The following is a 12,849-nucleotide window of genomic DNA, read 5'->3' as shown; positions in this document are numbered from 1 at the left end:
TACATGTAAAAACAATTTGGCTTTTTCACCTTCAAGTATTCTCAGTTTGACCGATAAATAGGCCAAACCAATCAGGTTTTGTGAAATTTATATGAAATAATTTGCACAGCAGGTCTTTCACATTGATCCAGAATTTCTGGACCTCTGTACAGTGCCAACATTGATGCGTAAGAATGCCAGTGATAGCACTTCTGAGCATAAGGGGGCCCCAAAGAAGAAAAGTGTTGACATTTTGCAATGACAGAAGGAAACCTCCCTAAGGGGTTCCCATCTGACAAGACTTTTGTTGCACTTCTGAACGCTGGTTGGAGGATTGATTTTCTCCTAAGGGCCAATCAGAATCTGGAATCACCACTGTTTACAAACTGTATTAAACAATTCTACTGACTGGTCCTTTAAGTGTTTTGATGGAGTTGTTAGAACGGACCAACCTGCTGAGAAAGGAAGGAAGGCCTCTCTCTTTCTAAACTGGCCGTCTTGATCCAGAAAGTGTTGAGGGTTGAAGGAGTGTGGAGTTTCCCACATCGTCTCATCATGAAGAACTGAGTTCAGGTTGGCCATGAACATGGTGCCCTGAGTAAATCACATTGAAGAAAGTAGCATATCAAAAAAATATATCATTCAAGGTAATTGTTTCTGTAAAAACTGCAGCTTCAGGATTGACCCCCCCTCCTCTCCCTTGTGTATATCTTTGTGTTCGCTCCCTTCCGTACTGACATTTTCTCAGTCCCCTTTGTTTACCATGATCTTCGGAGGTGTTTAACAAACAAAAACCTCAGTCCCTTCCACTGCATCGACCGTATGACTGTGCTATTGATTTGCTGCCTGGTACCCCTCTCCCTACTCGTCAGCTATTCAATATCTCAGCGCCTGAACGTGAGGCCATGGAGATCTACATCATGGAGTCTCTTAACTCGGGCATTATCCAACCCTTGTCATCTCCACTCAGTGCCGGGTTTTTCTTTGAGGACAAAAAAGACAAATCATTAAGACCTTTTATTGACTACAGAAGTCTGTTTAAATTCAATGGATCAAAGGTGAACTTTAATTGGATTGATCAATTACTCTATTTTTAGGCTGGTTGCCTGAAAGGCAAACCACACTACTACTATTGTAAATATTTTTATATCCTCAGATTTTGGCGCTTAACTCCTCCCACAGCGTTTGCGCCAAACAAAAAAGGTATGAAAACGAGCGGCTCGGTCATGACATGGGTGTTATTACTTTGTGGAAACCTCGGACACACGGTTTGGACACAAATCGAGTTTAAACGACAAAAATGTGCCCCATTCAAAGCAGATGGCAAAAATTGAAATCCAAGAGTGTAACTGCCAAAAACTTCAGGTTAGCAAACATATTTGTAAATCTCCATCCTGAAGTCATTGTTGCTCGCATATATAAACAAAATACATCAAAAGAAAGCTCTGAGTGTCCTCTCACTCATTAAGCAAAAAGTAAAAACATAAAATGTTTCAGTCTCCCAGGGGAGGCATTTGTTTGACAGTCACCACATACACACACATTGGCCTCTCACTCTAACTGACCTCCAGAATTTCACAGTTTTTACTCATGTTCTAAAATAGCCACTGTGGTCCCAGTCTGAATGTTAGATGAAAATAAAATACATCAAAACGTGCGCCTATTTGTTCTGTCGCTCACAGTCCAAACGGATTGGTGATAACATTTTTAGTTTTCAAGATATTCCAGGTTTCTCGAGCAGTGGTACGCCCATTCAAATACATTGATGGAATGTTCTGGCAGATCAAAGCTGAATGTCAACCAATCAGTGAGCAGCTTATCAGAGTTAATGTTTAGAGTGGGACAGAGTTCTGTCTTAAGGCTGGTTCACACGGCAGGATTTTAAAATTGTCGGCCGATTTCCCAAACTTGAGAGACCACACACATGGCGATAAATAATCAGAGGTTTTACAGTTTTGGTCGTACAGTGTGTGGTGTGTGGCCACACGGCAACATCAACACACCACACACCAACCGATTTCACTCGCGAACGTCCCCCGATCAGACGGGAAATCTCGCAAAACCTCTCGAGATCAAACGTGATTCCAGATTCAACAAACGGACGATGAGGATGTAATAGGGATTGTTTGTGCTGTTTTTATCTGAAAAACACGCTTTTAAAAAGAGGAGTCGGTCAAAGGAGCGGAGACAACGGGAGCATGAACTGTACTTTCTACATGTTGATATGGAGGTGAGTAGTTGACCGGTGATTTCGCTACAACGTCACCTCGCTTTCTGATTGGCTATGCGTCACATTCAACAGGCTCGTGCTCGTTTTCTCATCAGGGGACACCACACATGATGAGAGATCGGGCCAAAACAATCCAACATGTTGAATATCCCCGATTTGAGATCGGAGCGGTCCCGACATTCTTCCGACCGGACGAGAGCGGTCTGAACACACCACACACGGCAGGATGATCTTATAAGATTATCTTATGATGATCGGGGCGTCCTTAAGATTATCGGAAGGGGAGAATCGGGGCCAAAATCGGCGTAATTATCCTGCCGTGTGAACCAGGCTTTAGCTGTTAGATGGCACCATTCTTACTGCTGTCCCACACACACACACACACACACACACACAGACACTCACACACACACGGCAACCACCCTCACAATTTCTGCAGGAATTGTTTAGTTACTTATTTTATTGTTAAAAAAAAGGGTTTAAAATCAGTTCATAATCTTTTCCTAGCGACATGTTGACATGACACTATCGATTTTTTTCCCTCCTCATCCATCAGGAAATGTACATTTAAATTCCCAACTTATGTAAAAAATTAACAGCATACACTGACATCTGGTGATCATATTGTACATCTGCATGTACATTCTGACCTCAAAGCAAACTCTGCTCACCAAAGAGCCTTTGTTCCTCATTGTCCTGTTTATTTGAATGAACACGTTAAATTCGTCATACGTGTAGAAGTGTTTGTGGCTCATAATGTCATCATGTGTTGTTTACAGCTGGCTGACGTATTCAGTTGTTTACATGCAGTAAACATTTCTTTATATGATAAATACAAAGTAGATGCCATGCATAAAAGTTTCTAACATTGGCTATTTTGCAACCCCTGAAACCAGCTCTCTCTAAACGTTCTGTTTTGGTGTGTGTATCTATTTAAATTCTTTCTTTTTATTGTGTGTGTCGAAACTGAAGTACACTATGTGAACCGAACCAAAGTCAAAGAAATCACTCCCTCAGAAATCCTACAAGTCGTTGAATCAGACTTCTCAGAAGGAACTGGAGAAGATGAACTAGTTTCTCAAGAAAACCTCAAGTTCCTTTCAATGTTGAGAGAAAATATCACACAGAAAGACAGTGGACACTATGAGATGCCATTACCATTCAAATAAGAGAAGAAACAACCTGACAGAGAACACATGGTGGGAGAAATCAAAGAAAAAAAGAAAGTACAAGTCTAGCAGAAAGGAAAGAAGCAGAACTTACCATCATGAGGTTAGTTCAGGAAGAAGCTTTTTCAGATGAGATAAAGAGCTTGAAACTAAAGAAAGCAGTTGGTAAGATCAAAGAGGACATGATGAGTAAGATGAGTCCATTCTTGGATGATGAGGTATCCTCAGGGTTGGAGGACGCTTAAGCAAAGCTGCGTTACATCCACACATTAAGCATCCGGCAACACTTCCAAGGATCAACCATATATCAGCACTTTCATGTAAAACTTCATCACCAAGGAAGAGGTATGACTACAAACGAACTGCGAGGTGATGGATGGTGGATCATAGGATGCAGCAGTGCAGTCTCATCACACATCTTCAAATGTGTCAAATGCAGAAAGTACAGGAGACGTTCTGAAGAACAAATAATGGGTGGTTTACCTCAAGACAGAAGAGAAACATCCCCTCCTTTCACTTACGCTGGCAGAGACTGTTGACTGTTGTTGTGTCTGCTGTGCTTGGAGGGAGTTGTTGAGTTTATAGAAAAATAAACAGACTGAGAGTTTTTCAAGCTCATCCATTTTATAATTTATTTTTAATGATAATGTTTGACATGGAACAAGCAGAAGTCACAGGGGTTGCAAAATAAAAGAATTAAAGGTCACATGACCTCCTCCTCTTCAGGTGAAATCAGTGTCCTCGCTCCTCTTCATCATGTGTGTGAAGTGTGTTGTTGTAAATCCACTCTGATCCTGTATTTGATCATGTCTATAAACCCCTCTATTTCAGCCCTGCTCAGAACAGGCTGTTTCTGTGTCTGTAGCTTTAAATATGTAAATGAGCTGTGTCTGACCACGCCCCCTCTCTGGAAGGGCTCGGGTGTACTCGCTGCTTTCTGGCTCCATGTCCTATTGTTTACGGTGAGAAGGCAGACTCAGAGGGCAGAACAAACACCTAGCTGTGGGAGTCTCACCCACCTGGGGGAGGGGCTACTGCCCTTTGTGATGTCATGAAGGGAACATCTCCAAACGGCCTGTTTGAGCACACATTTTCTGAAAAGTGGAGCAGGCAGAAGACGGAGAGGATGGACTTTTCTCATCATTGGGGGGTTTGTAGACACATTAGAGACACATGTTTGAGGAACATGGAGGAGAGGATTTTATAGAATAGTTTTACTTTATTGAGCAATCATTTATAAAGACACAATACAAGTTAAATTCTTTGTTGAAATTTTCCTTCACAGAAACTTGATTGAGTCTGGGACAGTTGGTGGTCTATCGGGGTACAGCACAGAGGCGGTAAGGTTTGGGACTGCGAATGAATCCTAAAACAAAATCCAGGCTGGGCTGCTCTCCGTCAGCTGCAGAGAAAGAAAACCTCTGAAGAAGGGAGGTAAAAAAGATGAATATTTCCATCTTGGCCAGCTGCTCCCCAAGACACACACGCTTCCCTGAGGAGACACAGATCAACAGGTGAGGATATTGAACGCAAGATTTTTATGTGATTTATAATAATGCTGCAGCTCAGAGTCTTGAAAGACAGAGACACCGATCCTGTCCCAGCTATTGAGCAATGTTGTGTATTTCTGAAATTCTGTTGAGGAAATCATTTGGTGTATAACATTAAAAATAGTATCAGCAGTTTATACCAAACTTATACTAAAGTGAATCTGCTCCATCATCTGGGCCTTCATACATGTGCGTCTGCAGAGACTCTGTCCTCTGACTTGATTTTACTGTTCTGGTTTTTTCTAGTTAATTCCAGACCTTTCTGGGTGGGGGGGGGGGGGGAGTTGGAGTGATTCCTCTGTCCAATTACAGCACAGGTGAGAAAACATAAGCAGCAAAGAAGAGAAAATATAATCACATGCAAAGTGCAAAAGTTGCAAAATGTTGGTGAGCCTTGGGTTGGTTGGAGTTGGTCTATTGGAGAGGCAGGAGCCAGACACCTAAATTATTGTCTTTTCCATTACAACAAATGTAGCTTGCAGTGTAAGTACAAGTAGTAAACGTACACACTAAACCAGCAGTGATAGCACTTCTGTGGGCGCTGAGCATAAGGGGACCCCAAAGCAGTGATGTTGACATTTTGCAATGACAGAAGGAAACCTCCCTAAGGGGTTCCCATCACTAAGACTCACTCTTGTTTCCCTTCTGAATGCTGGTTGGGGGATTGATTTTCTCCTAAGGGCCAATCGGAATCTGGAAACGCCACTGTTTACAAACTTTATTAAACAATTCTACTGACTGGTCCTTTAAGTTGTTTTGATGGATTTGTTAGAACGGACCAACCTGCTGAGAAAGGAAGGAAGGCCTCTCTCTTTCTAAACTGGCCGTCTTGATCCAGAAAGTGTTGAGGGTTGAAGGAGTGTGGAGTTTCCCACATCGTCTCATCATGAAGAACTGAGTTCAGGGTCGGCATGACCATGGTGCCCTGAGTAAATTACATTGAAGAAAGTGGTATGACTGAAACATATTAAGATACTATGATCAACTAATTAAATAAAATGGAACAATCTTTGTTGAATTTAAGGTCAGGAATAATCTTTGAATGCTTCCACGTGCATCACCTACCTTTGGGATTGTGTACTTGTCGAGTGTGGTGTCCTTGCTTGCCATGCGGAATACATTAAGGGGAACTATGTCACCCATTCTCTGGATCTCATGAATGACTGCGTTAGTGTAGGGCATGTTATCTCTGTCACTGACAGAGGGCGCTCTGGATGAACCAATCACAGCGTCTATCTCAGCCTGGACTCTCTCTGTATACAGTGAAAACATTAAACAAAGTCATTTAAACAGATCAAATTGAAATGGATTTAAAATGGTATAGTTTTTTTTCTTATGACTACTCAAAGCATTTCACACTACAGGTCACACAGGTTACACACTGATGGTAGAGGCCACAAACACACACACGCACGCACACACACACACACACACACACACACACACACACACACAGCACACACACACACACACACACACACACACACACACACACACACACACACACACACCACACACACCCACACCTTGTATTGGAGGGTAGTAGATCATGTACAGCAGTCCCCAGTGTAGAGTAGTGGTAGTGGTTTCAGATCCAGCACCAAACAGGTCCAGAGTGCAAGCACACAAATTCTCAATATCAAAACTGGAATCTTTGTCCTTTCTCTTTCAATAAAACAAAAAAGACAGTGTTGGTCAATTACAATAAGCAAACACAGCAGACACAAAATAAACCACAAAGACCTCCAAACATGTAAACTTTTACCTCTCCCATCTCTGCCAGGAAGCAGTCAATGTAGTCTCTTGGTGAGGACGGGTCAAGACTCTCTTTATGTTCTTTGATCTTGATTTCTACAAAGTCAGCGATCCTTTTGAAAGTAGTTACAATCGTCTTGTGAGATCCAGGAATCCACTTCATCAGCCAGGGGAAAGAGTTATAAATCTACAGAGTATGAGGACAGTAATCAGATAATCAGGAGATTTAAATCCAAAACAAGACAAAGGCAGAAGCAGTCAAAACATTGTGACTCATTTTGAAAGTTTTGTTCTCTGACAGAAATCTCATGGTGATTTATCATCGACCCAAAGATTTTAATTCCAGTCAGGGTCCAGTTGGGCTTTTAAGAATGACTTTAAATGTTCCTTTTTGATAAAGCTTATAGTTCGGCTTGTTGCAGGCAACGACTGTTCCCACACCAGCCGAGAGACATAGTCTCTCCAGCGTATCCCTGGTCTACCCCAAGGCCTCCCCCCGGAGGGACATGCCCGGAAAGGAGGAGCAGATGCCCGAACAACCTCAGTTGACTCCTTTCGATGTCGAGGAGTTGCAGCTCTACTCTGAGCTCCTCCCCTTTGGCCGAGCTCCTCACCCTATCTTTTAGGGTGCGCCCAGCCACCCCACGGAGGACGCCCATTTCGGCCATTTGTATCCGGGATGTGACCCAAAGCTCATGACCATAGGTGAGGGTTGGAACAATGATCAACCGGTAAATCGCGAGCCTCGCCTTTTGGCTTAGCTCCTTCTTCACCACGACAGACCTATACAGTGACCGCAAGACTACGGACACCGCACCAATCCCTCTGCCGATCTCACATTCCATTTTCCCCTCATTCATGAACAAGAGATGCTTAAACTCCTCCACTTGGGGCAAGGAATCCCCACCGACCCAAAGAGGGCAGGCCACCTTTTTTCCAGTCGAGAACCATGGCCTCAGATTTAGAGGTGCTGATCCTCATCTTGGCCACCTCACACTGGACGGCGAAACACCCCGGTGTCCAGGTTCGATGGAGCCAACAAGACCACATCATCCGCAAAATGCAGAGACAAGATCCCCTGACTGCACCTTGAAATTCTGTCCATAAAAGTTATGAACAGAACCAGTGACAAAGGGCAGCCCTGCAGGAGACCAACGCGCACCGGGAACAGGTCAGACTTTCTGCCAGCAATGCAAACCAGACACCTACTCCAGTCATACAGAGACCGGACCGCCCTTAGCAACCGGCCCCAGACCCCTTACTCTTGAAGCACCCCCCACAGGATGCCATGGGGACACAGTTGAACACCTTCTCCAGATCCACAAAGCACATGTGGACTGGTGGAGCAAACTCCAGTGAACGCTTGAGCATCCCATTGGAGAGTGTAGAGCTGGTCCAGTGTTCCGCGGCCGGGACAAAAACCGCATTGTTCCTTGTGGATCCGAGGTTCGACTAACGGCCTGCTCCTCCTCTCCAGTGCCCAGGAATAGACTTTCCCAGGGAGGCTGAGGAGTGTGATTCCCCGGCAGTTGGAATGCTCCCTCCGATCCCCCTTCTTGAAGAGAGAGATCACCACCGCCAGCCAAGAGGCACTTTCCCCGACCTCCATGCGATGTTACACTGTCAACCATGACAGTCCCAGCAAATCCACAGACTTAAGATATTCAGGATGAATCTCATCCACCCCTGGTGCCTTTCCACCGAGGAGCTTGCTCACCACCTCAGTGACTTCGGCTTGGGTGATGGACGAGTCTACCTCTGAGAACTCAACTTCTGCTTCCTCAGTGGAAGATGTGACTGTGGGATTAAGGAGATCCGAGAACTATTCTTTCCACCGCCCGACTACATCCACAGTTGAGGTCAGCAGCTCCCCACCTGCACTGTAAACAGTGTTGGTGAAGCACAGCTTCCCCCTCCTGAGGCGACGGACAGTTTGCCAGAATTTCATTGAGGCTGTCTGAAAGTCCTCCTGCATGGCCTCCCAGGACTCCTCCCAGGCCAGAGTTTGCACACCTGGCCTGCCGGTACCTGTCAGCTACCTCGGGAGTCCCAGGAGCTAACAACACCTAATAGGATGTTGTGTCATATGACCTCTGGCAGTGTGTCTTGGACACTGACTTGAAGAGAGGGGCTGAGCTGTTATCTGATAACCACCTGGTGGTGAGCTGGATGTGCTGGAAGGGGAGAAAGTTGGTCAGACTCGGCAGGCCCAAACGTGTTGTGAGGGTCTGCTGGGAACGTCTGGAAGAACCCTCTGTTAGTGCGATCTTCAACTCCCACCTCCGGAAGAGCTTCTCACAGATCCCGGGGGAGGTTGGAGACAATGAGTCCGAGAGGACCCTGTTCTCAACCTCCATTGTCGAAGCTGCTGCTCAGGGCTGTGGTCGCAGAGTCTCTGGTGCCTGTCGGGGCGGCAATCCCTGAATCTGCTGGTGGACACCGGAAGTAATGGAGGCCAACAAGCTGAGGAATTAGTAACAGTGGTTATTTTTGGACATGGTGGTTTGGGCGTGTGCCCCATGTCCAGAGGCTGTTTTCCTCGAGGGCAGTCAGATCCTTTGGCATCCAGCATCTCATTCCCCACTGTTTCTCTCCCAGATTCTTTATCCTGTTCACTGTCATTTCATTAAATAAAGGCATAAAATGCCCAATAAAGATCTTCACTAAAAGTTGCATGTATTGTTCACAAAGTAACTCACCTGTACACTTAAAGTTCCTTGCAAGAGAACAACCTCTTTTAAATCTTTAAGAATACTCTGGAACTGCTTGTCAGTGTATTCGTAGCGATGTCCAAACACCAGGCAGTTGATGATGTTGGACACAGCACTGATTATCAGTGGCTGAGCATCAACAGGCTGTCCTGTAAGGTGAAGACAAAATGTAGATAAGACACAGAGTTGTTGTGCAGTAAGAAGACACAGACCTTACCCATAAAATATGTATTTAAGTCACTGCTGTGCCTCATCAATTAGCTTTTGATTAACGATCATCAACAGGTTGATGTGTTATATGCTTTATGATCCTGTGCTGCTTGGTTTTGTGTGTCAAAGTTAAAAGATAAAGGTACACCACAAGATTATTCATTGAAAGACCAAGGGAGAAAAACAAGACTACAAGACTAGTTCAGGATCCTGATGATGTCAGCTGGCTGATATGATTTTTTTTTTGCCTTGGTGATTTGTGAGAGCCTCGTTGAGATATCGGCCCTCCTGCTGGATGGATGGCTCCAGGGTCTTCTTGCCCAATCCAAAGTTCCTGAGTGTATGGAGAGCGAATCTCCTCTGTTCCTTCCATGGATCACCATTCGTTAACACCAGACCTTTTAGAGACACCCACAAAAAAATTCACTCTGACCACAAAAAGGAACATGAAATTTACAACAAGCTTGATGGTAATATATGCATGAATATCACCAGGCTGATGATAACACATAGTGTAAAAGCAATACCCTTATCCCCCATAATTGCTTCAAAAATAGGTACGACAGGGCGATCAACGTAGTCCTCCCCTTTTTGGACCAGGGCCTCCCTCACAAGCTTGTAGCCATTGATGACCACAATTCTTCCACCAAAGAGCCGCAGGCTGAAAATCTTTCCATATTTCTCTGCAAACTGAGCACACAGAGCAGACAGGTGTTCAGGTGGACCTGTGACACCACAAGCACTCACCTGGCTGATTGGACACATTAAAAAGTTATGCACCAATAGGTAAGTATAAAACACAGTGTTCATTTCTGAGGAAGAGCCCAACCAACGCTCCAAACCACGGCAGGATTAAAAAAGGCTGATGTCATGTGTTAGTGTATGCATAGTTTAAAAGCAAGTATACTTAGATCTTAAGTGTGCTAGCAGACGAGCCCATGCTACATGATACATATTGATTGTGGGAAATACCCAGCCCTAGTTCTGTTTGGGTTCTGATGTTTTCTCTTGTTAGTTGGGTGTCTCATCTCTGGGCTGCTTTTCTCACAAATGCACACAGTAAAAAGTGAAAATGAAATTTTTGCATAAAAGTTCAAGAGAGTACAGAAAACTGCAAGTTCATGTGTTTGTAAACATTAGGATGGTTTTGTAATCTGAGTTTCATTGTGTCTGTTCCCTGAGCCCCCGGTGCTCAGGAGAAGGAAAAGTACAGCTTTAAAGTTAATGATTATCTCAATCTCACATTTGAACTTTGCCTGAAGCAGCTGAACAGCAAACCTGAAATAGATTTCCTCTTTCCTTATCCAAAGTAATCATGTTTAATGCTGACATTATTTCACATGCAAGAAATGTGAAAGAATGTCAGTCAAGAAACAGTCATTCATGGCCTCCACAAACCTCTTTGAACTGCAGGTGGATCCTGCTGGGCTTGACGCGATGAAGGTCCCCGATCAGTGGGAGAGCCCACGGTCCAGGTGGAAAGTTTGCTGGGACTCTGTTCTTCAAAATATCAGCCAACAGCACAAAAACACACAGAAAGATCACAAGACTGTATCCGTCCATCCACTCAAATCCAAGTACACCTTTAATAACCTCCATCTGTTGACTGTTAGTTGTCCGTATTAATATCTTTGCTGCAGACTCAGCCTTCCCTGTGTTTCCCCGTCTTTTATTTCTGTTGAAGCCAGATATGATTGGTCAAGATGTGCCGTGGCGTTTGTGTCCACACTGAGCAGTGGGAGGGGTTACACACAGCAGACAAACAGGAGAGACAGAGACAGATTGTGTTTATATGATTTGACAGTGTGAAAAGAACAAGAGAAAGAACAACTAAAAATTGAGCATCTTGAAGCAGAAGCTGAAAGAAAGTTAGCTGATCAAGAGGCAGCAGCTGTAAAGCGTCGTTCATAGCAAGAAACAGAAGAGCTGAAACAAAGATTAAAGACAGAAGAAGAAGAAGAAGCCAGTAACAGAGCTCAACTGGACGATTGCAGCTCTACAAAAGACTCTCGAGGAAAAGAAAAGACGAATACAGCATTAAAGTAGTAAAGGGTCTCAATGCAGCAAGAGCAAGAATGTAGATGTTTGATCAAGTTAAAGCCACTGAAGGAGACCTGACAGACATTGTAGAGTATGAGGTAGGAACAGAAGAGTCCCAGGTCCTACTGGTGCCAGCCCCTACAGATGTGTCCTGTTCCACAATCTGCGACCACCTCGTCTTCTGACAGTACAGCAGAACTCGGTAAAGTTCTTGCAGGAGGTTTAAGTGACAACAGAATTTCAGTTCCTGAACCTGCAGGATTCAGTGGAGATCCATTGACATACAAAGACTCTCATTTGAAACACTGATTGATCAGACGAACCTTAAAGACAAAGAGAACTACGAGTGCTACTTCAAACAGAATGATACTTGATGAAACAAACACACAAACTGCTTCAATAATTCTTTTTTGGCTTTCATCCACAAATCAACCAGAACAAGAAGTCCTTGTGTACGCTTTGTTCGATTCTCAAAGTGACACAACAGACTTCACACTTAAGTGAAGTAGCCGAAGCTTTAGATGCAACGAAAGCTCAAGTCAAGCTCATGCTCTCTACTATGGTTTCAAGAGCTACAGTAGTCACCTCTCAAAGACTGAACAATTTACAAGTCAGAGGCTTTTCCTGAGATAAGATCTCCTTGCCACCAGTCTACACACGTGACTTTATTCCAGCCAACAGAACTCACATACCAATCGACAAAACAGTTTTGGTTTGCTTTTTGGATACAACTGCCTACAAGCTCTACTTCCAAGGGAGATCAATTGTAGACCAGATAATGAGCCTTATGGCCAGCGAACAGACCTTGGATGGAGTGTAATCGTCAACATGAATCCATGCGTGCAGAACTTTTTCCAAACATCAAAATTGAGGTACACTATGTGAACCGAACCAAAGTCAAAGAAATCACTCCCTCAGAAATTACGAGTACTTGAATCAGACTTCTCAGAAGGAACTGGAGAAGATGAACTAGTTTCTCAAGAAGACCTCAAGTTCCTTTCAATGTTGAGAGAAAATATCACACAGAAAGACAGTGGACACTATGAGATGTCATTACCATTCAAATCAGAGAAGAAACTACCCAACAGAGAACACATGGTGGGAGAAATCAAAGAAGATGATCCTGAACTTCGCAGGGCTTTTGTGTATAACACCAAAGCAAAGGAAGAGAGATCAATTTTGGACCGCCTACAAAGGTTCTCTGA

General features: G+C 44.0%; 1 protein-coding gene across 1 annotated transcript; it reads right to left on the bottom strand.

Moving 5' to 3' along the window:
• Positions 1-3,996: 3,996 nt before the first annotated feature.
• Positions 3,997-11,230, bottom strand: LOC306828012 (cytochrome P450 2J4-like). Its single transcript, XM_079350174.1, has 9 exons — positions 11,003-11,230; positions 10,132-10,294; positions 9,853-10,002; positions 9,383-9,543; positions 6,694-6,870; positions 6,455-6,593; positions 5,994-6,181; positions 5,712-5,853; positions 3,997-4,870 (listed from the first exon to the last, which is right to left on the bottom strand). The coding sequence occupies exons 1-9, from the start codon at positions 11,201-11,203 to the stop codon at positions 4,695-4,697; spliced, it is 1,497 nt and encodes a 498-aa protein (XP_079206300.1). The 5' UTR covers positions 11,204-11,230; the 3' UTR covers positions 3,997-4,694.
• Positions 11,231-12,849: the final 1,619 nt, after the last annotated feature.

Source organism: Symphodus melops (assembly GCF_947650265.1).
Source record: "Symphodus melops genome assembly, chromosome: 8".
In the NCBI taxonomy this organism is placed as follows: domain Eukaryota; kingdom Metazoa; phylum Chordata; class Actinopteri; order Labriformes; family Labridae; genus Symphodus; species Symphodus melops.
This window is presented reverse-complemented; position numbering and strand designations above follow the sequence as displayed.

Bases quoted from the DNA above. Each gene is read 5' to 3' on its own strand.
- LOC306828012 (XM_079350174.1), bottom strand. From the start codon at position 11,203: ATGGAGGTTATTAAAGGTGTACTTGGATTTGAGTGGATGGACGGATAC. The intron at 6,871-9,382 runs GTGAGTTACTTT...CATACTCTGTAG, and splicing joins AAGGAACTTTAAGTGTACAG to ATTTATAACTCTTTCCCCTG. The intron at 4,871-5,711 runs GTTGGTCCGTTC...GTGTCTCCTCAG, and splicing joins CTTCCTTCCTTTCTCAGCAG to GGAAGCGTGTGTGTCTTGGG.